At 40.2% G+C, this 27178-nt stretch overlaps 2 protein-coding genes across 5 annotated transcripts in view; one reads left to right on the plus strand and one right to left on the minus strand.

Moving 5' to 3' along the window:
- Positions 1-2929: 2929 nt before the first annotated feature.
- On the plus strand, positions 2930-13796 carry LOC113414592 (sterile alpha motif domain-containing protein 12-like). 3 transcript variants are annotated; one of them, XM_087959587.1, is made up of 4 exons: positions 2930-3007; positions 5638-5776; positions 9368-9644; positions 10951-12529. In XM_087959587.1, the coding sequence occupies exons 2-4, from the start codon at positions 5687-5689 to the stop codon at positions 10953-10955; spliced, it is 372 nt and encodes a 123-aa protein (XP_087815713.1). In that variant the 5' UTR covers positions 2930-3007; positions 5638-5686; the 3' UTR covers positions 10956-12529. The 3 variants fall into 3 exon arrangements, with proteins under 3 accessions (XP_087815713.1, XP_087815709.1, XP_026527335.1); XM_087959583.1 differs by having other exon boundaries at positions 2992-3082; XM_026671550.2 differs by lacking the exon at positions 2930-3007 and adding an exon at positions 3023-3187 and having other exon boundaries at positions 10951-13796.
- Positions 12513-27178, minus strand: part of SELENOI (selenoprotein I) — a 42322-nt gene continuing 27656 nt past the window's right edge. For both annotated transcript variants that reach the window (XM_026671548.2, XM_087959576.1), the window contains exons 5-10: positions 26848-27110; positions 23426-23534; positions 20624-20672; positions 20183-20363; positions 18341-18523; positions 12513-16623 (exon numbers count right to left, since the gene is read on the minus strand). In XM_026671548.2, coding sequence (XP_026527333.1) covers positions 16495-16623; positions 18341-18523; positions 20183-20363; positions 20624-20672; positions 23426-23534; positions 26848-27110 — 914 coding nt within the window. In that variant the 3' untranslated portion in view covers positions 12513-16494. The remainder of the gene's footprint in view (positions 16624-18340; positions 18524-20182; positions 20364-20623; positions 20673-23425; positions 23535-26847; positions 27111-27178) is intronic.

Raw genomic sequence — 27178 nt, forward strand, 5'->3', positions numbered from 1 at the left:
CTGTTTCAACGCCTTCCCTCACAATGATGCTATAGAGCGCTGCACACCAGAACAACTAGACACAAGAACAGTTTTTTCCTGAATGCCAGAGGTGGTATTCAGCAAGTTCTGACCAGTTCTGGAGAACCGGTAGTGGAAATTTGGAGTAGTTTGGAGAGCTGGCAAATACCACCTCTGACTGGAGATTTTACAGTATCCTTCCCCTGCCACGCCCACCAAGCCACACCCACAGAACTGGTAGTAAAAAAATTTGAATCCCACCACTGCTGAATGCCATCACTCTGCTAAACAAATGATTTCCTCAACACTGTCCAACTATTTACAAAATCTGCATTACTAGTACTATTAATCTTCTCATTACTCCTTATCGCCCATCACCTCCCATTTGTGATTGTATGACTAACTTTGTCGCTTGTATCCTTACGATCTATATTGACTGTTTCCTAGTATGATTTGATTGCTTATTGTATATCCTATGACTATCATTAAGTGTTGTACATTATGATTCTTGACTCTTGATGAATGTATGTTTTCTTTTATGTATACTGAGAGTATTTGCACCAAGACAAATTCCTTGTGTGTCCAACCACACTTGGCCAATAAAGAATTCTATTCCTGTTCCTATTCCTATTTTACTCTACTCTATTCATTTAGTATAAAACAATATAAATCACTAGAGAGGAAATATGGTGAATACTTCTAGGGAATGAAAGCCCACCATCCCTCAAAATAAATTGTTCCACTATCAAATAAAGGTAATCCCAGACTTATGATCACAATTGAGGCCAAAATTTTTGTTGCTAAGCAAGACAGTTGTTAAATAAGTTTCAGCCTATTTTATGACCTTTCTTGCTGCAGTTGTTAAGTGAATTTTTGTTCATTCAGCAAATCTGGCTTCCCCCATTGACTTTGCTTGTCAGAAGCTGGTTGGAAAGGTTACAGATGGTGGACACATGATCCTGAAACAGTGCAAATGTCACAAAATCCCTTTTTTTTTCAATGCTATTGTAACTTTGAACAGTAACTAAACAAATTGGACCACTTGTAAACTGCTGTTCAGCCAAATTTGATTCCCTCTAGAGTAGGGGTGTCAAACTCAAGGCCTGCGGTGTGCTGTCCAGACAGTTTATAGTTAATGGGAAATGGGACAGTTAGGAATTGGGAGCTGTCCCCTTAAGGGAATGCATCATGGTAAATGTAGTTAAGGTATCCTGGGAAATGTAGTCTATATCATGTGGCCACATCTATAATCCTGATTGGTCACTGAATTGACCCTTGGTGGGTTGGGGGAGGTTTCTTCACTCTTGCCTGAACCCAGCCTCGTGCTCTACCCCTGTTCCTACGATATGGGATGAAAGGGATAAAGATTACCATCCTTTTACACCATGAAATGCAGCTATGCAGAGAATTGGACATTGAGAAGAATCTCGTCATAACTGTGAGCTATTTAAGGATGCCTGATGAACCAATAAAAAGACTTTGTATGGATACTTTGTGAAGTTACTCTGTCTGCCTTATATTAAGAAGCAGAATAGTAAAAAGATGGTAATTTCTCATCGTGATAACGATAGAGCAAAGGGTGAGGCACCAGCATGCTGCTTGGGTTCAAGCAAGAGTGAAGAAACCTCCCCCAACCCACCAAGGGTCAATTCAGTGTAATCAGGATTACAGATGTGGCCACATGACATGGACTACATTTCCCAGGATACCTTAACTACATTTACCCTTAAGGGGACAGCTCCCAATTCCTAACTAACTATCCCACTTCCCATTAACTACAAACTGTCTGGACAGCACATGCAGGTTGGATCCGGCCCGCAGGGTGCTTAGATGTGGCTCATGGGGCCACCCTGGAAACAGTGAAGGACTGGCCTGCAGTGCCTCTTCCATAGAAAATGAAGCTCAGGATGGCCGTGTGCAGCCCTCCCAAGCTCCATTTTCACTGGCAGAAGGTTACAGGAGGCCGTTGCAGCCGAGAACAGAGCTCGCAAGGGCCGCAGGTGGCACTCCCAAGCTCAGTTTTCACTGGCAGAGGGTTGCAGGAGGCCATTGCAGCCAAAACTGAGCTTGGGAGCCCATTTTCACTGGAAGAGCACTCGGGCCACCAGAGGCACCCCTGACAATAGTGATATCAAGCTCACCCCAGCCACGCCCAACCCGTCCCCCCAAGATCAAACATAACCCCTCAATGAAATTGAATTTGACACCCCTGCTCTAGAATGCTTGCGCCAATGGAATTGACTGGTTTTGTACCAAGCAACCTAAAAAGCTCAGTCATGGGAGTAAATCTGAAAAGCTACTTCAGCAGAAGGGGATAAAATAAGGCTTAATGAGGTTTGTCTATTCTCTTTCTTTCCCTGCAAATCTGCTGAGTGGGACAGATGGTGTTAATATGCTTGGGTTGCGTACAAGAGGTTCAGCTGCACCTCCTTCCTCATTCCCCCCAGGGGATGGAGTGGGGAGGGAAGAAGATTGAGAGTCATTCTCTCCCTTCAGATCTTGTTTCATAATGACATGGATATACCAATCCCAAAGCAGAACGTGAACCATTGATTCACCCCAGGGCAAGTCGAGACATCACACAGCATTATGGCTTGGAGATATATATACCCATATAGAGAAACTTAATCTACGGTCTGAGTTTGGGTATCTCCAAGGATTAGTAGTGTGCTTTGCAAATAAGATCCACATAGATATGAACCACGCTTGGCGTGAAACAGGAAGCAGGCTCAGTCAAGTCATAAATTGCCTTGAAGTTAAAGCAAACAGGGATGGGTGTATGCATGCCAGGTTGCGCATGAGTGAAAAGAGGGTGCTTCAGATTAGATTCGTAAGGCAAAGAGGAGGGAATTTTTCCAGATGGCTCCTACACACACCTGAACATGAATGTGCCTGTTTAGTTGTGTGGCTGCAAGTCAGGAAAGACAAGGACTCTTCTGCCTGGATTTGAAATCAGAAAAGGAGGAGACTGAGGAAGGGGAGGGGAAGGAGCTGACAAAATCTCGAGGTATGTTTGGAGATTAGCACAAAGGCGAGGAACAACTCCACCACTGAGACAGGCTGAAACTGAGGGACAAAGACTGTGAGTATCTTAAAGGCCATTCTAGATCTTCCCAGTGGACAAGATTCAATACCTGGCACGACATCGGTAATCCTAGGAATATTTAATTCCACTTCTACAGCATTGGTAAGCGCATATCTCTCCTTGAACATGCGGGTGCTTATGCTCCTTATCAACTCTGAACTACAGAGGGAGGGCTTGAAATTGTGTTCTCACCGTTTGTCCACAGTCTGGAAGTGAATTTGTAACTGTCATGTTTTAAGGTGTTTGCTTTCTGCCGCAAAACTGAATTTTGGAAATAGGGTCAGCAGTGCAATTTGGGGATATTGATGCATGGAGGGCCTTGAAGGGATTCAGGCATCAACCTGGAGTGGCAGGTACTTCTGGTACAGACTGATTCTCATAAATATTTATCCCAAATCCTCCACAATAACTTTGGGCATGGTTGTTTCATCTCATGAGGAATGACGTTCTCTAAGTGGGATGTTTTAGCAGTGGACGATATCACAATGCAATATATTTATTGCTAAAGGGTAAATAAGCATGGCCGGCTATCAAAACAAAAGAGAACAAAACTAAAACAAAACAAGCAGTGACATTTCAGAAGTGCAATATTTAGCCAGGGCTTACTTCTTTCTCTGGCCTTCACTTTGTTATTTCCTTTGGAAGAAGAAGATCATCAAAGTCTTGCAGTGCTTAATCGTGTTTGTTACAAATATACAAATTGGACTTGAAAGGAGGCAGAATAATTTGGGGAGTTGAAATCCATACGTCTTAAAGTGGCCAAGTTTGAAAAACATTGCTCTATAGAGCAATGTTTTTCAAACTTGGCCACTTTAAAATGTATGGATCTCAACTCCCAGAATAATATAGAGTCTATGTTATCACTAGGCTAGCTGGGGAATGCTGGCACTTGTGGCCTGTTTATCAGGAAGGACTAGATTGGGGGAATAGGTTCGATATCATGGCCACCCCATCTTTTCTTTCATTTGTGTGTATGTGTGTATGAGGGAGGAGGACTTTGTACAGAACGTCTGACAGATGGCGAGATTCCTAAAGTTTTCTGTTGCGTCATTTTGCTTCCATCTCTCTAAACCTCACACTTTGAATGCAATTTAGCAGCCAGTCAGCCCAGGCTGTGTGCAAGCAAGTAGCCACAGATTCTCATAATTATATCTGTTACTATGCCTTCAGTGCACATTTCTTAGAAGGTAGTCTGGCTGAAAGAGTTTCTTAGGTAAGCTTTTGCAAGATGTTGCCAAAGCAATGAGGCAAGATACTGAAGAAAGGTGAATGTTATATAAAAAGGTTCCTTTTAGGTGGTGAGGATTCGATTTCATTTGAGCCCAGTGGGCATATTTTTCATTGGGTAGCCTTTTCCACTAAGCTACGCAATGTCTTCCTAATAAAATAATAATAATATCCGAAATGTATGTTTTTCAAAATGGCTAAGATTTCTCTAAATACCAGACAGAAATCAAGTGTGAATTATGTTATTTATTTATTTCAATTTATTGCCTGCCTAATTCCAGTGTACTCTGGCAGTGTACAAAACGAGGAAAAAAAACAACTAAAAATGTTGAATTTCAGAGACAGCCCAAACTAAAATGATCTAATGAACAGTATAAAGACAAACAAAAATTGGCATTTTAAACAAATCGTAAACATAAATCGTAGGCCTGAGATCAAAAACCGGGTTTTCAAAGCTTTCTAGAAGTCTAGGAGCGAGGCTGCTATTTTCATCTCTGGACGGGATGCTGTCCCAGAGATTGGGGGCCACAACGGAGAAGGTGTGCTTCCTTGGTCCCACGAGAAGATGCTGTTTAATAGAGGGAAACTTCCACTTTATTGGAAGATACTGGGTGAGCAGAAGCTATTGGAAATAAGCAGCCTCCCAGATATCCATGCCCTATGCCACACCAAGCTTTATAGATAATAATCAGCACCTTAACTGGCTCTCAGATGCCGACTGACAGCCAATGCAGCTTACGTAGTAGTGGTAACATATGCGCACACCGAGAGGTGCCTGTTACTGCCTGTTCCCGTTGCATTTCGAGTTTCTGGATAGTCTTCAAGGACAGCTTCATGTACAACACATTGCAACAATCCAGTTATGAGGTGACCAGAGCATGAGTGATTGTTCTGAAGGGTCTCCTTATTGAGGAAAGGGGGCAACTAGTGCACAAAATGGACCTGTGCCAAGGCCCTCCAGGGCCTTATGTTACCTTACATGACATGAGGTAAAACATGCAAAAGGGCAGGGAGAAACGTAGCCCTTGCTGAACAAGAAGTAAAACAGGATAAGGTTTTAACCCTGCAGAACCTGGCCCTAAACCTCTCCCATTTTAATGTTAATATGTTATGTTGGATTGTTGCTCTTGCTTTACAGAAGGGAGGGTTGGTTATGAGATTCCGGTTTTTGGAAAGAAGAGTGACTTTTGAGCTCTGCTGATGACAAGCCTTTATCATCAGCTGGCAGCCTTTCACACAATGAGTCAAACCCAAAACTACTTGTAATATATATCAGAGGATTCCAAGTTCCTTTCCTTAAAATGATTTTTCTGCTTTGTCAACAGTGTATTGTTCAGCTGCTTCACAGCCTTTTGTGCTTGCCTGCTTCAGCTCATGATCCCGATGGAGAGCAATGCTAAGAAGGGATTGGGAGACTTTAATGGCATGGAGAAATCACAGGCACAGTCTGCAGGCTTAGAGAAGGTGAGCCATCTCCTTCCTGAAGAGTAACTAAGCACTTTGCACTCTGCCTCCTTTCCTTCCTCTGGCTCCAGCAATCTGCAATAAATGTTTCATCCTTATGCAGATTCTGTAATTTTTATGTTCTAGAGCAGGGGTGTCAAACTCAAGGCCCACAGGGTGCTTAGATCTGGCCCATGGGACTGCCTGGAAACAGTGAAGGACCGGCCTATGGTGCCTCTGTCAGTGAAAATGGAGCTTGGGAGGGCCATGCACATCCCTCCCGGACTCCTCCATTTTCACTGGCAGAGGGCTGCAGGAGGCCGTTGTGGCCGAAAACGGAGCTCGGGAGCCCGTTTTCACTAGCAGAGCGCTCAGGCCATCACAGGTGTTCCTCGACATGAGTGACATCAAGCTGGCCCTACCCCCTGGCTCTACCTCCTGCCCCCGAGGTCAAACACAACCCGGATGCGGGCCTCAATGAAATTGAGTTTGACACCCCTGTTCTAGAGCAAAGCAATGGCAAACCATTTACATTAGATTTATTCTTGCCAAAATGCGCTTATCCATTAACCCAGTTCTAAGACCGTCTTAAATTGTGTATAGTACAGCGCTGTACAGTGCTTTGCAGTCAGTTTCCCAAAAATGTTTTTAAGCCTGCAGGAGTGTGAACATAGCAAGTCTTGCAACAAACCTGGATGTTCTGAGGCACCATTTGGAGAATGAATCCAAAGCGCCGCAGAAGCTCTTAATCAGAATAAGCCCCCTAATGGAGGTGCCCTCAGATCAATAATAGAAAAGAGGCCGCTTCATGTCAGGCAAAACTAAACCACCTAGCATTGTATTGCAGGGCCTCTTGGAAGAGGATCCTCTCCATCCTCTTTCTCAACCGAATATCTCTGACTGGAAATGACACTTATTGAATCTGGTCCACTCTATGCACAGAACAGAGGCTGTGTTACTAAACCATGGATTCCTTCTAAGCTCTTCAGTAATTTCTAGTAGTTAATGATAAATAATATTTTTTTGTAACTCCATTCTCCCTCAAGGGGCAGAAAGAAAACCTGTGGAAATATTACAACTGAATGGCATATGCTGGTGTTGGCCAGAGACTTTTTGTCAGGTTTCCAAGTGATGAAATCCATTTAAAAAGAAAAGAACAAAGTCCATCTTAAAAAAAGATTTCTTTTATTTAGGAAAGCATGAAATTGGCAAAGTCCATGGTAATTCTGGATCTGACACAATCCAGAATTACCCCACAATATTACAAGTTAGAAACAACCCCCAAAAGTCACATTCTCCAGCAGAAATAATTCAATGTTGCTTGATGTCATAAATCTCCACCTCAAGGGGCCCAAGCATGGACAGCTCCTTTCACACGGGAAGAAAGATCACCTAGCCAAAACAACTCTCTTTATCTCCACTCCTCCCACCTTAGGAATGTGGCAAGCCCGAAACCCTTCCCCCCATGATTGCCACAGAGAAAGCAAGAAAAAGAATATATACTAAGACTAACTAAAATGGCTACAGTTATGTCAATTTCAGGCTTGACGCTTTTGTTCGTTTAGCCTTTACATTATATTGATTGTATTCTTTATTGTCTAGGTTTTGATTGATTATACACTACTGTGAAATCTGCTGAATCTACTGTAGATTTCTTAACAATGGCTTGGTCACAAATTTGTCATTTTTTTTGAGCAAAACTGATGGAAGGCAATAATGGTTGAACACTAGGCAGTATTAAATAAGTTTAGATTGCAAGCTTTGTTTTGCAACGGGTTATGGCATGAGAACAACTTTGATCAACCTGATAGAGGACTTTGGTTTAAAGATAGCAAGAAATTCCTTTGATTTCCCGGTAACAGCTTTGATACTATCAACCTTGGTAACTAGCCAAACTAGTTTAGGAGATTGGAGTCTAGAGCAATAAAGTTTTCCTCTCTTAATCCGAAGAATTCATTTTAGAAAGTAGCAGTAGGGATGGGAAATCTGAATTTGGAGTGCCATCTTCTCCCTGCTCCCCCACTCCCTATTACTTCTAAGTGGTTGAGTGCTCCAATAAGTAGGTAATTACTTGGATCAAGATATGATCGTTCAACCAATTCTGGATTTCTATTCTCCCCAAAGGAGAGTATTCAGTTTGAGAATGTTTGCTGAACCAACATTTTCAGACATCTTAATGACATCTGTCAATTATTTATGTATTTATTTCTCATATTTTAAGGCTGCCCATCTCACAAAAATTGATTCTGAGTGGCATTAGCCAAAGGTTTTGGGGCAGAAGCAACCTAATCACAGTTACTATATTCTTCTAATTTCCAGGAGGGATTATTGATATCATTCTTCAGAACGATCTGGAAGTTTCTGTTAGTATAGAATTTGGCAGAAAAAAACATTCCTGGGGTTCTTAGTTGATGATACTTCAGTTTAAAATATTTCTATGCAACTAGTGCCAAGTCAAAACATTTATTTGCTTAATCTCTCATTTTATAGGATTAATTTAACTCTTACCCTGTGTTCCTTCAACATAATCAAATTAGCTAAACTTAGGACAGGTCATACCGCTTTTTTCTAAACTTTGAACATTAAATGAATGGTCCTCAGTTGAAGATACCTGCATCTTCCCTTAAACCTTTAGAATAGAGGATTCTAAAAGGGTATTCCATAGAACAGGGGTGTCAAACTGGTGGTCCATGGGCAGATGTGTCACACACAGGCTACACCCACCCCAGCTCCGTGAAGGGGGAAAACGTCGTGATAACTCATGTGACGGCAAGGTGACGCTGCAAGTTTGACACCTGTGCCATAAAATAACATCTTGCTACTTAATATTCCAGGAATCATGTTATACCTGTCTTCTGGTGGTCTATATAACTTGACATTAGGATGTACAGTAAGCTCCTTCTTTGGAAGAACATTGTGGTTCCAGTGTAGAATATTGCCTGTTTATTGTGTGGGAGAGTGGGATGCTTTTTCTGTTATTTGTTTTTGTCCTTAAGCATATATTGCCCTGAGAACCTTCCACTGAAGTCCAGTTTGCAAATGTACTGAATAAATAGAAAAAATATCCTGTTTGTTTAACCAGAGTAGCTTTATTCATGTACTCCTGTTATTGGCACAGAATTAAAAAAAGGAATGAGAGAGATTCAAAAGGCAAAACTTCTTTTCATTACAAACAGTCCTCAGCTTAGGACAATTGGAGCCAGAATTTCTGTTGCTGAGCAAATCGGGTGTTAAGTGAATCACTCTCAATTTTATGACCTTTTTTGCCTTGGCTGCTAAATGGATCATTGCTGTTGTTAAGAGGAACACATGGTCATATCAAACTGCTGATTTTGCTTGTCAGAAGGCAGCTGAGGTTGCAAATGGCCATCAAAGGACCCCAGGACTGCAACTGCCAGTAATAAATGTCGCTTGCCTAGTGTCTGGCTTTTGATTGCACGACTGTGAGGATGCTGCAACGGTTTTAAGAGCAAGAAACAGTTGTAAGTCACTATTTTCAGTGCCGTTGTAACTTTGGTTGTAAGTCGAGCACTCAGTGTATACTGTTGAGAGTTGATGTGGTGCACAAAAAGTACAAGAAATCAATTAAAAGATGAGCTTGGCTCCTTACAGGGTTCAAAGGAAGAGGAAGCAAGGCGGCCAGTGGCACAGTGGACAGCAGCCGAAGTGTGTGCCTGGCTCAGAGGAAAAACCTTGGGAACCCCAGGCAGCCCACTACTGGAGGCAGCCAATAGCCATGCCATCTCTGGCAAGGCTCTCTTGCGCCTCTCCGAGGAAACTCTGGAGCGCATGGGCATAGCACCAAAGAGCCTGCGGGAGGAGCTGTTGCAAGAGATTCTCCTCCTGCGCATTCAGCAAGAAATGGAAGATTTGCTGGACATTTCAGATGGTGAGTGATGGCATCTGCTTAACACTATCTTCACAAGAGGAATCTGCTGTACTGGCATTGGGTGGAATCAGAATTTGGGGAGAAAAGGGGATGGAAGGCAGGATGGGATTGTAATCTCTCTATAGAGCATGCCCATTCTTCTTGCATGGGTGCTTCATTTTTAAATGTCTGTGTCAGGATCACAATCAACAGCCCCAAGAATACACTAACACCTTTGGCGGTCTCAACTGTTCTGTGAAGTTGCTAATCTGGCCACCTAGCAGCATACAGATAGTCCTTGATTTGCCACAGTTCATTTAATGACCATTCAAAGTTACAATGGCACTGAAAAAAGTGACATGACTGTTTTTTACAGTTACAAACTTTGCAGCTTTCCCATGATCATTTGATCAAAATTCAGATGCTTAGCAACTGGTTCATACTTATGACCGTTGCAGCATCCTTGGGTCATGTGATCAACTTTTGCAACCTTCTGACAAGCAAAGTCAGTGGGGAAGCCAGATTCACTTAACAACCAGATTGCTAACTTATCGATTACAGTGGTTCACTTGACAACGGTGGTAAGAAATGTCATAAAATGGGGCAAAACTCAGTAAATTCTCACCTAACACCAGAAATATTGGGCTCAATTGTGGTCATAAGCCGAGGACTATCTGCATTCTCTATATATTAACTGGCAGCAGGTTCCCAACTAAAGTCTTTCCCTGCTCTACTTGGAAAGATTAAAGATACAACCGGAGACTTCCTTCATGCAAAACAGAGATTCTACAACTGAATTAAATCTTTATCTTCATCTTGAAAACACTAAATCAGGTCTCCAAACTTGGCCACTTTAAGACTTGTGGACTTCACCTACAGGGACCACTGCACTAAATAATCTACCAAGAATAGCAATGGAATTGGAGAAATGTGTTTTGCAGTGAGGATGAGGCCCATATAGTCAAGAACTCATTTTTTTTTCATGCTGTTTATCAGCAACCTTTTCATCAGCTGACAAAGCAAACCTTGTATTACTTAATTCAACTACTTCACAAATGCTCTATTGTCTTAATATGTTGTATGAGCCAGGCCATCACATGATTTATTTGGAGGCAACAGAGACGTTTTGTTAACTAAAATTTTTGTTGCATTGCATGAGTCTATGTTAAGAGTCAAACCAAGGATAACCTGATTCCCATTTCAGCATCGTCTGCTTTATTACATCAACGTATGCAACAGCATGTGTTCAGGTTATGATATTGTTTGTAGTTGTTGCCACTGTCTGTCCGTAACTGATCATTTCTGCCACTCTCCTTCTTTCACACAGAATAACTCAGGAGATCCAGCAGGTTAAAATCGCAACTGTATGGAAAGCAGCCATCTTGAAGCATCCTCTAAAATTGGTTATTGGTGTCAGCTGCGCCTCCAGTTGATTGTGGGTTCATGAATCGGAGAACGAAAATTCAGCCGTTTGAGACTGGGACTCCATTCTTCATGCCCAGTGCAAGTTCTTTTGCAGGAAAGTATGGACATGGAAAAGGAGGCCTTTCTGTTATTATTACCCCAAATGGAAAGACCCGTTGAGAGCTGTTGAAAATGAAATTTCCATACTGGGCTATTCTGCAGCAATGAACTGCAGAATCAAATTCTTCGGAGAGTATTCAAGGTTTCCTGGTCACCTTAAGAACAAACCTATTCACATCATCTAATATCAGAGACAGACAACCTGGTGCCTGCTAGATATTTTGGGCAACTCCCCAATGCCTTGAGATTGTTCCATGTCTAGGCCTGATGGGAAATGGAAGTCCAAAACATCTGCAGAGAGACAGGCTTCCTATTTATTAAACCACAGTAATGCTCTAGAGTCAGCAGCCACAGCATTTGTACTTGTGTCATATTTAACCCTTGTCTCTTTTCAGACAAATATTTATATCATTGCCAGGGTTAGGCATTGTTTTTCCCTGCTCCAAGTTCAAATCCTCTGCTCCAAATACCATCTGTTTGGGATGGTATAAGGATTCCTTCCTTGAATAGAGGGTTGGACTAAAAGACCTCCAAGACCGAAAGGTCTTTTCAGTCACATGAGTCTATGATGCCGGGAAATTCCTTTCAGTTCCTTGCCTCCTGAAAGCCAAACCCCTCTCTTCCACCTCTTCCTGGCAACCTTTGGAAAGAACCTGTAGCTTCCCAATTAGGAGAAAAAGTATTGTATCAGCATTTTTTGAACTTCCACACATTTTAATACTTTTGCTATTTGTTATATTGATATGTGTTTTTTAATTCTGGAGTACCTTAATACCCATGTATTTTGCCTGGTATTTCTCCACTCGCAATTTCACCTCTCCAGCACAGTCTTAATTTCCCGGACTGCTTCCCGTCTTTATGGTGGCCATTTTGACCACCGCTGCAACTTGTCTTTGGAGGGGGTTTATCTTGTCAGGGAACCTCCAAGCGATTCTCCCTTTCTTCACCACCCCTCCAGGGTGGTTCCGGTCTCAACTGGGACCCTACAACAAGTGAGCTCGGAGCAAAACCGCGCACAATCATGGATTCCTCTCCAACCACAACAGAAGAGCAACCAGAAGTCTTGATATGTGTTATTTTATTTCTAGAATATTCCAAGAACAAATATTGATTGGCAGATAAGATTTTTGTTTTTAAGGCCAACGTTTTGTAAATAAAATCATGCCCATTTAATGTCAACACAAAAGAGACAGCATTGAGAATTGTACTTCTTAGATCTGTAAGTTACATCCGTCCTGGCCCAGAAAGACTTTTGTTATGACCATCTTGTGCCTAGCATTTGTTTTTAACAGACGCAACTCAGGATTTGATAAATGACAGCCCTCCACTGCTTTCATTTCTGGAATGAAACAAGCACCCAAGAGATGAGATATTAAAAAGCTTGGAAAAAATTTATTGAAGTTTTTACGACATAATAGGCTTTGGAAGTTTTTAAATACAATAAATATTTATCAGTAATAATAGCATTTAATGGATCAGAATTCAAATCCATTGCCACTGTCATCCTCCCACAATACATTTAAACAGACATGAATCTCGATGAAGGGTGACAGACTGTGGGGCAACCCACAATGACATTATATAGTTTCTTATTGAAAGTATTTTTTCCACTAACAACAATAGTAATCTGTACAGTCAGTTTTGCTTTGACCCAGCTTGTGCTGCCCAGAATCTGCTTCAAAGAATACAAGTCAAAGAATACCCTTGCCCAAGAAGGGTAAGAAACGGTTCCTGGCAGTCAGCACCTATGAAGACCAAGGCACACACCCTCTTCCCAAGAGACCCAGTTATTATTTTCCCCTTCTGGAGAAAAAAGCAAGAGAAAGTAAAGCTACCTCTCTTCCAAGTTCTGCCCCTCTCCCCATGTATGGTACGTTACAAATAACTAATGAGTTCATATTTTACTTGACAGCCAATGGCTTTTTGAAAACACCAAGGTCACAGAGTTAATCAAAAAGCAAGGAAAATTAATTGGTCCAATATTTATGTTTATTCTTGCTTCCAGACAGAACCTACTCTGAAAAGGGCACTTATCTTGCTTATATTCCAGAGTCAACTTAAATGTGGAGAATGGATTCCTACCTATTCTCTCTTTCTCTTTTAAACTGAGAAACAAATTCAATGGATATTGATTGGGGAGATCTGGAATACCATTACTATTAAGCTTTACATTTTAGGATTACATTTCAAACAAAACTGGTACTGGGAGGGGTGAGATGGGGAACACTCTGGCCTCAATTCTTCATTGAATCTGTGGGTAGATGCCAGACTTCATGAAATATTTTTAGCCAACATACTCTTTCCTGGAATCACAGAAGAAAACAGTCAACAATCTATGTAAGATTTAAACCCTTGAATGATTTACTACTGTAAGTCAAAATGAACATAGCCCCAATGCATAATTTTTATTGGACTTACACCAACCACAGTTCATCAGGGTTCTAGCTAGTTAGATTCCAGTTTTTTTTGCTGTTCATACCTAGTTCTGAACTGCTGTATTCTAATATATGAGGGCTATACAAATGTTTTCTGGGCCCAGCCCAGTGTTGTCTTACAATATCTGCTTCTCTATACAATCCACTTTGGATTAAGCTTTGCTAACAGAAGCTGAATCTTGCTGGACTGTGGAGGGACTGAAAAAGAGCAATGTGGCATCAGGCCCTAGAGTTGCTTTGGCCAGGAATCATCCTTTGGCCAGGAATTATCTCTGAGGTTTGCTTCAAGGGCCAAAGCACAGATACCTAGACAACAGTCAATCAAGGCAGAACAATCATCTGTTTTCGGAACATAAAATGGAATCGTTATTTGAAAGGGCAAAAAAGTATACAAGGGAAATGGTATGTTACTGAAGAACTAGTTACAACTGCCCCCATCACATTCTATGCCATCTTCCATTCACTGAGGTAATCTAGAAAGCAAGATGAGGTTAGGTTCAAGGAGAACTTGAAGCCAGTGGTTACACCCACCTCTTGAAGTGACAAAATGTCCACCACTTCAATACTCAGTACCTTTATTTTTAGAGATGAACCCAAACGGTGTTTTAACCCCATCAATGGTGCATTTGACTCTCACCAAACTTAAAATCAGTTTTAAATCAATAATAAAAAAAAATCTACAAACCTGTTTTCCTGTTTAAAGGTGCTACTCCTTTAACTTGGACAACACTTAAAGAATGCTTTTTTTTAAGACAGCTGACTTTTTCCTCAACTTGAGGAGAGTCATTTAAGGCACCAAATTCCTTATTGAGAAGCCCTGATAGGTAGGAAAGAAGAATCACATTTTTTCCAGTAAAGACAGACAGGCAATGCAAATCTGCCTCATATACCATAACATGCCAGCAAGCTCATGCAAAAGCAAATGTTAGCCGGAAGCTGCAGTGGCACCATTCTTGATCATCACAAGTGTAGATGTTCCCATATAATATGCATGCTTCTAGGCAGAATCTAATGGGATCATTTACTAGCTTACATTAAGCCTGCATATATATAAGGAACCCTGCTTCCCAAGAATATTGGCTTCTGTGGATAGCCATTACCTTCTGTCTAAAGGATTCTTATGCCACAGTAGCCTGTGCAAAACTATACCATTGATCTGACAACTCTTTGTTTCCAAGACAAACACTATTATCCCAAAGAAAGAGACCGAAGACCAAATGTTCCTACAATGATTCATTACTTAACTGTAAAGGCAGATCCCTTCTCTGAACTGACCACCTTCTTAAAAATAGAAAATGGTTCCAAGAGACTATAACTACATGTCCTGTTTCTTACTGTCACTTATGATTGACAACTGATTTATTTTATTCTAACTATTGCAACATCAAATATTCAAGAAAGCTAAATTCTTCTTCACATCCAAATTTTACTCCATGTGCAGTGCTTTGATACGAATAAAGTCTCCCTACCCCCATTTCAAGTTTTGCTTCACAGCAATGGAATATTAAGTAAACAAAACAAAAATCAGAATTGTTTGCCACCCATTTCTTTTTCCTGCTAATAATGAGAGTAGGGGCTTTCCTCGTTCAACGCCGTACCAGACATAGCATTTGGGGTAAGACTTGAGAATCAGAAAAATAAAACTATTTACAGAAAAGAAAGGGTAGGAATGAAAGCAAGAATTAATTCTAGGATTTTACACTGCATACATTTTGTTTTTCGACATAATGCTTTGTGTTTACAAAGTAAAAGATAAATAATAATTTCACAACTCAATGTTTTCTACAGAATGGAATGTGTCATCCACAAAAATAAAATGAAACAAGTAGACCTCCTTTTCAAACCATTCATAAAGTTGCCTCTGCCATTAATTAATTACATATGAAAAAATATATATTCTGTGCTCACTTTTTTCCGGGTGCAACCTTTCTAAGAAAAATGGGTTTAGGCTGCACTCTTCATTTAAGCACACATGCACAAACAAACAAACAAAAATATCTTCCTCAAATAAAGTACAAACAGAAGAGAAAAATCAGTGCTGGGTCTTCACCATCACTCAATTGTTCAACTGATTCCCAAACAGAAACGAACCATTTCTAAAACCGAACGTGGGGTTCAGATCACTTGCATTTCTTGTTTTCAATTAATTGTACCCAAGAAAAGCAGTGTCACATGGAAAGAGTATGCACCACATCTAATGAACTATTTTAATGCAAGCCTACTTTAACCCATAAGATGGTAATGTTGTTTATCACAATCTCAACTTAATCCTATAATAAACATGAAGAAAAGAATGTCTGTTACTCAGTCCTCCCCAATGCTTGAAATTACAGCATTTGCTGTGGCCCCAACTCTCTCTTTGCAAGGCATGAGCCACAATTTGGAGGGAGAAGATTAAAAAAAGGGCATTTGGGAAAACATAACTGACTTGTCATGGCTTAATGAAGTTGTGACCTCCAAGCTCTTTTGAAGAAATCAATTGTTTCTTTTCTTTCTTTCTTTCTTTTTTATTAAAAACCCCCCTCTTGTATAACTGGATCTCTGATTTTAGGATGTGGAACAGTTTGTAATAATGTACTTCAGTTCCCAAGGGTAGTTTTCTGGGCCCCTCGTTCTCAGTCAGCATAGCCATGATGACAGTTCTGTGGCAATCTTACACTTCTACAGCCACCACCCATGCCTTTGTGCCTGATGATCTTTCTCTGAAGATTCCATGAGGTCCTCTCCTGATCATGTAGCTTTACTGTCTGCATGTTTCTGGAAGGTGGCATGAAGCAGCAAGGGAGGAGACATGAACAACAGCCCTCTCTGGTTTCTGGGTCCTATATGTTCTTTGCCCCCCAAACCATCCAAAGCAGGTTAAATCTAGTTCCATGGTGATGGTTGAAGTATATTTACACAGGCTACCAAATTTACAGTGCCTCTGAAGACCGCAGGCTGACGTTTTCCTCTGATGATACCTTTTCCATGCCTAGTCAATCAGAGCTGGGCTTTTGTAAAGAAAAGGTTTGGATGTTGAAGTGTTTACTAAGCTGCCTCACCTAAATGGAAAGAGAAGAGAGCAAATGAAGATAAACCTGAAAACAAGGCTGGGAATGCAGCTTTTTCCCCCCCTCTGTGCATTCACATTCTTTGTCTGGAGCATAACTTAGAATAACTTTATGGGCGCTTTGAATGTACAGTAATCTGCATATATTAAAATAAAATTTTGCTGCATACAGCTCTCAAAGAGTCACCCCCTCCAATATATATACTACATAAACATAACTAAATAAATACATAAAAATAAATAAAAAGTATGCATACACCCACATATATTATATGACGCAGAGAATTAGCAGCCAATCTCATTGTACACATGTTGTACTTTGACAATAAAGGTAATAATGGAAAAAACATAGTCTAGTTCGGATGTATGCATATGTACATGGCTTTATGTCAGTCTAGCAATCCTCCAGGTAATCCATTTTCTATTGGCATTATTTCAAGGCAAACTAGAACTGGGAAGGATATTCTAAGTAAACAGGTGATCCTCCATTAACAGGTCTGAAGGAAGTGTTGCAGTGGGATGTTCAACGTGGCTAGAGCTTTGATCTTTAAGCAAGGACAACATATCAAGCTCCTATTGTTCTTGTTTTTAAACTAATTGAAAGTTTTGGATTCCCTGCCAATCCCTGAAGCATCACATCTTTCATCCCCTTTGGTGTCTAAGAAAGGGCCCAAACCTTAGCATGTGGACCCACATGGTTAGTTTCCTAACCAAGTCTCTCAGTACGAATTCAAAACCCTCAGAATCACTCAACAGTTTGAGATTGCTTTGGTTCAACTATTATATTACAAGAGATACAAATACAGAAAATATATCCATGCAGATTTTCACAGCCAGTATCAGTCCAATGGTAATGAACTTCTGGCCGATCAGTTAAACTGTAGCCTATTAGCCTGCAAGTTCAGCACTATTACATATAAAATACTTGAAAGGCTGGCTTTTCTTTTCAGGAATGAATGAAAATCTTGTCTTCATTCAACTTGTGTTGCTCAATGGGAACTCCTATTCAAGCTCTGGTCACAAATCTGTTACTTGAAAAACAGATTTTGCTCTTACCTTTTAGGAAACTTTTAATTTATTTAGTCAGTTACCAATATTGGCTTACACCAACCCCATTCTCTATAGCAAAAAACAGACCAAGTGGTAGATACACAACATTTCAAAGTTGTGAAAAGTACAGGTAGTTCTCGACTTACAACTATTTGTTTAGTGACTGTTTGAAGTTACACACTTACGACTATTGCGGCATCCCCTTCGTCAGTCAAAATTTGGATGCTTGGCAACCAGCCATGTATTTATGACAGTTGTAGTGTCCCCAAGGTCATGTGTTCATGACCACACCTTCTGTGACCTTCTGACAAGCAAAGTCCATTGGGAAGTCAGATTCATTTAACAACTGTGTTACTAACTTAACAACTGCAGTGATTCACTTAACAACTGTGGCAATAAAGAGAGGTCATAATGCACTTAACTGTCTTGATTAGCAATAGAAACTTTGGGTTCAACTGTTGTCATAAGTTGAGGACTACCTGTACAGGATTGCCTACAGATCAACCAAGGAGACAACTGAAGGGACCCCAGTGGGAAAGATAAGTCAACAATTGGTAGGTTTTCCAAAGTTATCTCTATCACCTGTTGCCATGCATGGAAAGTAGAGCAATGCTGAAATGGACAATGCAGGGAGTCCCAAACCCTGCGGAATGGCTTACCACATTGACTCCATAATGAATGTGTGCCAACGTGATGAAAATGGTGATTAAATAGAGGAGATTCGTTTCCTGTTTTGGTAGCACGTCTGACATCACTATAAGGATAACAAGCGCAAGTGGAAGAAGCAGCCAGTTCAACGGCTGACATCGAGTGCTGCTCATCTGACTGACAATCAATTGACACTGGAAGAAAGGGCAAAACACCAAAAGGAAGTTAGGGGGAGAAGAAGGAAATCTGAGTTTGGTTTTCCTCCCAATCTAGGCTAGTTGAGGATTCTGAGAATTACAGTCTGAAAGCCCTTGAAGGGCAGGAAACAGGGCTGGCTATTTCAGTCGACCCAACAGCTGTGTCCCTCTTAAGAGTAATCCATTGCTCCAGTAGTAAATCATTCGGTGAATGTAAAGGATGTTGAGAATATTTACACAGTCTTGATTGAAGACTTTGCCTAATTCCATTTAGCATTGTCCACCATTTTGATGACTATCTAAATATAGGGAGTTGCAAATATCCTGATTCCTTCTAACATGAAATGAGCTCTCTTTGCACACAACAATATCTCTAGCTTGCTAAAGAGACTTCCAATTACCCTGGGTTTTATATTGTTTGGTTCTGGCTTCCTTACATGCCCTTTATCTTCCCCAGCATGCTGGCTGGAGGAATTCTAGGAGTTGAAGTCCACATATTTTAAAATTGCTAAGGTTGAGAAACACTGATCTGGAACGTAAGAGAATCAGGCATCTGAAAGAGGCCATTTTTAGACTCTCAGATACAAACTCCTGCCTCTTCCTCTACTAATGCCCTGCCTTAGATAGATGGCTATCTAAGAGGAAATTGGGGAGTTGAAGGCCACATATCTTAAAAGTTGCCTGGTTTGAAAAATTCTGAGCTAGACTGTGCTTCAACACTTTCCACTGGCTTTCTAAATAATGGATTCCATCACTCTTGCTGATAAGAGTAGTTAACTGTTAAAAGCAGTTTTTAATAGTATTTGACCAGAATCTGCTTTCTTGCATTGTAAATCCATTAATCTTTATAATCCCTACCCTGATAAAATACAGAACCTGCTGAGGTCTTCTGGGCATTATCCTTTTAGATCAGTCTGCAAGAAGTACATTTCAAGGCTTACATATGGCCTCTTAGCATTCCTTTAGAAGCCTCCAGACTGGGAGGCAGCAAATATTTAGATATTTTTTAATTTTTAAGGCACCAATTCAATCCCTATCCAAAAACCTGGTCTTGGCTCTGCCTAATTCTGCAGAACCACCTCAACTGTCTTTTAGTAAACAACATATGTCTCTCAGATAAATGGAAACTGCCCACCCATTATGGTTATTTCTACCTAGAGCTGTGGTGGCGCAGTGGTTAGAATGTAGAACTGCGGGCTACTTCTGCTGACTGCTGGCTGCCTGAAATTTGGCATTTTGAATCTCACCAGGTTGACTCATCCTTCTATCCTTCCGAGGTGGGTAAAAAGAGATCCCAAACTGTTGGAGGCAATAGGCTGACTCTGTAAACTGCTTAGAGAGGGCTGTAAAGCATTATGAAGTGGTATATAAATCTTATTGCTATTGCTTGTTCAGTCCCCTGCTTCCTCTTTAGTTTTTTTCTTGTTAAGTGGTATTGTACTGTAACCACCAGTAGTGCAGGCAGTCATGTCAGCTACTGTAGAAATTGTGGGAGGTGTGTGTGTGTGTTTGTGCATGAGAGGAGGAAGAAGACTGAGACTAAAAGAATTCCTGGTTTGGCTCAGACAAATGGACTAACAATCAAAGCAACTTTCTTCTTCCTGACCTCTTGAGCCTTTGGAAGCCCGACTTTGAAGCAGAAAGGATGAAACTTACAGAGATATTTGCGAAGGCTGTCCCAACCATGAAATAGAAGATGCGTGGATGGGCCTCCAGGATATCTGTTGGTGACTGGAAGATCCAAATGGTGCACAAAATGAAAAGGAGGACTGGCGAGAAGAAAGGCAGCATGGCTTCATAGAAGGAGTGGTGCTTGAGGGTGCCCTTGGCATAGGCTCTGAAGGACAGAAGGTAGCAAACAAGGGCTTGGTGAATGAATGGGCCAAAGCAAGGTCATTTGGCAGAGGGGAGAATCAACATTTCAGTGGAATTTGGGAGCCTGGCACTGCAGCCAGAAATGGAGTGGCTGGTTATCTCCATGCCCCCATCTGAACTTGAAAAGCAAAGGGAGAGCGGATGTTTGGCCGAGACACTTTGCTTTTTCAACTCTACCTCTGCAATGTGCATACGCTACCCTTGACAATACAAAACACTTACTTGTAGTAATTGCTCAAACTCATGGGAATGGTCACAGTAAACGCACAACCTAAAAGGGAAAAGAAAGAACCAATTTACTTTTCCAACAAACCTGTCTTTCTCCTTCAGATAAAAGCAGGAGTCCCAACCAAATCTATCCTGATTATTTTCTGTTTTGGGAGCCATGCATACTGTTATACATCAAAGCAGCATTTATTTACACTGTTACATCAGAATCAAGAAAATCTTATACCCCATGAAATGTTTGAACCGGGCAAAAAAAAATAACAGATTTCACAAATAATTTTATATGCTCCCTGCTAATTGAGAAAATTTAAAAAATGGAACATTTAGTCATAATTTACATTTGCATCAACAATTAATATACTCAGGCCTAATATTTACAAACTCATTAACATGATTATTTGCTAGTTTTCAAAAGCAGCTATCATTCCAGGCGAGGAATTAGCACAACTTGGAGCCTGTAAGTCATTCCATCCCCTCCCCCAATAGCTCCAAAACTGCATTAAAGATATTCAATTCATACTGATCCACAATATCTAATTTTTAGATTTTGAATGGGAACAGCAATAAAATAGATGTAATAAACATCCAATAGTCTTAATGCTTACCTCCCCCAATCTCAAAAAAGGGAAAGGCCAAACCTGCCCCCCACCATGGAGACATCACAACAAAACTCCATCCAGTGGCCCCCACATGGCTATAATATTTTTTAAAGGATGTCTGATTAATAAATAATGTATGTGTCTGTTCGCTCTTATATTTAGTTTATATTAGGTCATGTAATGTAGCAAAGAATTATAAATACTCGATGCAAGAAGGATTATCTTTATAATACACAAGGAGAAATCTGTATCTGATGGTAAATTGCTGAGAAAATTGCAAGAAAATGATTTTCATCCACTCAGCTTAATATTTTTACTATTTTTCCTATGCTTTCATCTATTTTCATATCTTTAGAGGCAGCAGTATCTGGGGCTATTTGACTCGCCTTAAGAAGCTAACCCGATGTTATGCATGGTTACTACTTAAAATGGGCCACAACCATGATATCAAACCTATAGATCTGGATTCTAGAACAAGGAAGTAGAAACCACTTCTGTATTGTTGCCAAGAAAATTAATCTCTATAGTTCTGATATTTATTCATTTACTTTAGAATTAAACTAGATTCCTGGTTAATGCAGATTATTGTCCCAAAGATATTTTTCCAAAAGGCATGTAGACCACATTGACGTGTCATGTATCTGCATAGACATGTAGATCACATTGTTTTGACGTATGTGAAATATATTGAAACAGATCTATATTTTTGCTGATGTTAAAGGAATTAAAGCACCTTAAAGGTAACATGGTAATTTACCATGATGAAGTTGGGAAGCGTGGGACAAAATTTAAACTGTAATTCTGTAACTTGAAATCCAAGGCAGGGGGTATTGTGAAAGTTTTTAGAAAAGCACAACTACCTTTGAGATAAAGGTGAATCACCAAGTAGCCCCTAGATAGAAAGTAATTAACTAAAGTTCTGTGTGCTCTATAATATATGATGTGATTTGGCTACATCTGCCAGAAGAGGGTTCCAAGGTTATACTAGGAATATGCTGGATTAGGTTACCGATTTGTGGCAAGCTTTAATGTATGTTTTCTGGTGCCCAGAAGAAAATGGAAAAAAAATAGTGGAGACCCAAACTTGAAAGAAAAACTGTATTCCTCTCTTGCCTCAGAATTTCCTGAATTATTGAGTTGTCAATAGGAAATTCCTTGGTTTAGATGTATGTTGGTTCAGAGAATATATTCTTAAGAATGTGGTGAATATGCCATACTTATTCCAATTTATCCACATTCATTCTCCAAATACATCGCCCTAAGTCAGTGTTTAGACAACTTTTTTTGTTCCAACAAGTCAGTGTTGATTCCTAGTGACCAATATGGGTAGGTTTTCTCCATGATAATCTGTTTCTAATTTGATCTTCCAAAAGTGCATTGATAGCCTCTGTGACTGAATATATTCACCTTATTGCTGATCATCCTCTTATTTATTTATTTTATTTGTTATTTCACCGAGGCAATTTTGGGCAGCTTACAACAATAAAAGAAATAAAACCATACAGACACATATATCTGACTACAATGATGTTATCTGACTTCTCTTTCCTTTCACCCTTCCTAGCTTTAGAACCTTCTCCAGAGAACTTGGGTCTCTGCATTTATGTGTTTGAAGCTAGATAATTTAAGCCTGGTCATTGGTGCCCTGAGTGAGAACTCTGGGTTAATTTGTTTAATGATTCACTGGTTTATTTTCTCAAAATATTCTCAGGAGCCTTCTCCAACACTAAGTTCAAAAGTCTCAATACCTTCTTATCCTATTTTTCAGAGTCCAACTTTCATTTTCATGGAGTGTCATAAGAAATACCATTGTTTCCAAAATCCTTAACTTCTGTAGGTATATCTTTTGCAAGGCCTTCATGGCTGCTCTACCAAGTGCTAGTCTGCAGCACATTTCTTGAATGCTCATTTCTTCACTTTTGATGGTTGATCCTAAAAGTCAGAAACTATCTTCCACTTTGATATTTCACGATCAATTCTAATGCTTTACTTTTACACGCACTTAATTATCTTGTTATATACAACAGAAGTGCCAGGTATGAAATATTCTGGAACAAACAACTTTTCAGTGTGACCTCTTCCCATCCCCATCCCGTAAGAAAATTCAGCATAAACAACAAACATTTTCTTAATCGACATGCTAGGTTTTGGTACAAAGCAGCTCAAAAGATACAGATTTCTACAAGCACCTTCTTACCAATAATCATTGTAACGAACAGGTCTTTATATAAAAAATGAAACAGGAAAGGGTTGTACCAGGCCTCCACTCCTATGATGGCTGTCACGATGTATACTACTGAAATGGTCTGGAAAAGAAGACAGAATTACAGATCTTTATAATAATCATCTATCCGGCATTTCCAATTGACAAAATTGTCTAGAGACAAAAAAAATGTTGTTGGTGGAAATATCCCAAGAGTTTTTTTCTTCTTACCCTGTGCCTGCTGCAACTGCATGTCCAAGTGTTAATAATTAGCGGAGAGCTAACTTTTCTTACCATTGCTAAAAGGGAAGGAGCTATAAACCAAGGCAACCTCTCCCAAACTAAGTATCCTACAACTATTTTGCCTATTTTACTGAGAATGCTGGAAGCTGACATTTGGAAGGTCTCCAAAATGGGAAGCTGGCCCAGAAAATACCCCAATGTTTTTAAGCTGCTGAATGCAAATTATATCTCGAGGGTATGATCAAGGCACTCCTATGAAATAGTCCTGCAGTACTGCAGGCTACTTCTGCTGCCTGCCGGCTGCCTGCAGTTTGGCAATTCGAGTCTCACTGGCTCAAGGTTGACTCAGCTTTTCATCCTTCTGAGGTCTGTAAAATGAGGACCCAGATTGTTGGGGGGCAATATGCTGACTCTGTAAACTGCTTAAAGATTGCTGTAAAGCACTGTGAAGTGGTATATAAGTGCTATTGCTTTTTGCACGGGGGATATGAACAATCAGAGAGCATCAATATATCAGAAAGCTTTGAGGACATGCTGAAGGAACTTGGGGTACTCAATCTGGAGGAAAGACAAGGCTGCCCCCAACATAGTATCAGTGTTCGGGTATGTATTCCTTTCCCGTAGAAATTTAAAGCAGAAGTTTAAATTATAGCTACCTAGACTTCATTTGAATAGGAGAAAATTGTCCCGACAGTAAGATCTCTATAAGGCAGTAGTCTGCCTATAAAGGCTATGAGTTTTAAAGAAGACTCAGGAGAGCCATCTATCAAGGATGGTTTTGCTGTAGACTGCAGAGAGTGAGTTGGACCAGATGATCCTTGTAGTTCTTTCTCATCATTTGCATTTTACAGGAAGATGGTGTGCTGTGGATATCCGGAGACCAGTAAATTTTATGTCTAAATTTTAGGGGAGTTGGACTGCCCCAATATACTTTTAATAAATAAATAAATATGGGAACAAATTCTATAGGCTAACAGCATGAGTGTATAAAGTTTAATATCATGAAAGACATATACACAAAGACCAATATGGCTGAATCCTGAAATCACACACAGAAAGGAAGACAGGCAGAAGCATTTAATCCCATATTCTCCATTTCCAGTTATTTTGGATTTTTGTTAATGGGTTTCAGATGTAATTTCTCTTCCTAAATTTATGAGTGAGATTGTATATGAGGGATAAGGAATCAGACTTTAGTGTGGAAAAAAAAAATCAAGGTCCCCTCTGCTCAACCCTGTAAGTATTTAAGTCCAAGTCAATAAAACCTGCAGGTAGCAAACGTAAGAGGGCAAAGGGCTCTTTTAAGATTCCAACGTGGTGAGTTCAGAAAGTGTTCAGTGGGGCATCCCAGAAGAGCGGAAGGAAAGTGCCTGCCTACCAGCATGCGGGGAGGAGTGGGCAACTCGCACCAAGCAAAACAACTATATGTAGTTGGCAGCTGTTTCTCAAACAAAGCTACTTTTGCCAATGTCTATGACAGGGCTCCCCAAACTTGGGCAACTTTAAGGCTTGTGAACTTCAACTCCCAGAATTCTGGGAGTTGAAGTCCACAAGTCTTAAAAGTTGCCAAGTTTGGAGACTTCTGGCCTATGACATTCACGCCTGCCAATGAATGCACTTGATTTCATCCACTGTTAGTGTTTGTCTATGGAACAAGCAGGTGAAGAGAAACATTTTGATTTATAGAATTATATGTCACAAGAGGCATCACTTTATAGAAGGCATACTCTCTACTCACTTCCTCCTGTGTACAAGGCCTTATCCAAAACGTCTATCCCTTAGAATTTTTCAAAGTACTTTAAAAATACATCTGCTTCTTGTTTTATTAAGGACCCAATTTAGTAGCTAGTCAAAAGTGTTATTTTCTTCATTCTTTTTTTAAGTAGCTGGGAGTGCTTTTTTGGGGGGTGGGGTGGGGTGCAGTTCATGCCTTTGTAGCCCAAATGAATTAATGCAGAGGTTTCTTGTACAGACCAATTTCATTGTGCTCAAATAGAATTGCTTTAATTGTTGTTTGTGTCATTTCTCAGTGTTTGGATAGAATGTTTGAACTGACGTTCAACTGAGTTCACGTGAGATTCTCAAAGGCCAACTGATTACTGACTACAGTAGTAAACAGAGATCAGGACAACGGTGCCAAATTTCATCTCTAAATAGTAGTTGTACCATATCCTATGCCTCACTTTCATAACCATAGTTCCTCAAACTCTCTAGATACGAATAAAATCCTACAAGCCTGATAGGTCATTGCAATGCCTCTGCATAAATACCATGGCCATTATACATCTTTGCAATGAATGGCAACTGATTAAAGACTCCAGGCAAAAAGATATTTTTCCTTTAGACTTTGCCACTTGTGGAAACCATCAGTTAGTTTTGTTTGCAAACCGTAAGAATGGTGGCTCAGACAAACTTTTCGATTCAATTTTTCTTAACCTTTTAGAGGGGATTTGGTGTATAACCTATACTAGTCTGTCACCGGGAAATCTGACTGCATTAGTACGTCCTTGAACTGAGTGGTAAATTACACACACAAGAACATCTGAAGCTCTCCATTGCTTTCAGGTTTAATTTGGGGTTCTTGAACTGTAGGTCATAGCCCTCTCAGGGAAAAAATACCATTCCAAAATATATGTACAACAAAAAGTTAGAATGGCTGTCTCAAAAATAAAAATCCATATTTCAGAAATTATGTAAAACTGGACAAGCTTCTACTTTCTATTTAAACTAATGTTTAACTATGATTCTTTCCCATATAATTTTATTTTATAAAGCAGTAGGGCTCTATTGTTGATTCTGTGCACACACAAACAAAATTTAATTAATTAATTTTCATCACACACATAGTGGTGTATTTATTTCTCACCCAACTTTAATCTGAGTGAAATCATTAGATGGGAGGTGGGATTGTGGTGTCACATAATTTCATACATCATTTCAGAGGGCCAGGGCACTATAAGGTTTGAAAATACCCAGGGTTAAACCATGTGTACATCTTATTTCAAGCCTTCTAAAGAAATCTCACATAAAATAAATGGGGCTTTAACTTGAAAGTGGTAATAATACATCAGGGAAACAAATCTAAACCCCAGAGAATCAAAATAAGCCAGATCTCTGCCCTCTGTTAAGGCAACCTTTGGAAATGAGTTGTGGCAAAAGGCTGGTTGACTTACCACCTGGCTGATATCGTAGCCCCAAGGCAAGAAGAGAATCCCTGTATTATACTTCTCCCAATGGGAAAGGATGAATGAGAACAAAACCACCCAAAGAAGCAGGTAGAGGATAAAAACGCTGACACCATTGGATCCTCGGCCAAATGTAGAGTACACGGTCACCACAAAGAACATGCAAGCCCAGCTGTCCAGGCCATGGTCAAAGAGTTCCCCAAGTGGGGTGCTGGACTGGGTGCGACGTGCTTGTTTTCCATCCACCCCATCTGAAGAGAGAGACGCCACAGAAGGAGAAAGTTAACGGATTGCTTTCAATTCTATTGAGTGGCTGGGA

This window comes from Notechis scutatus, chromosome 1, assembly GCF_049901735.1.
Source record: "Notechis scutatus isolate UNSWTSFEM ecotype Mainland chromosome 1, rNotScu1.2, whole genome shotgun sequence".
NCBI classification, from domain to species: Eukaryota; Metazoa; Chordata; class Lepidosauria; order Squamata; family Elapidae; genus Notechis; species Notechis scutatus.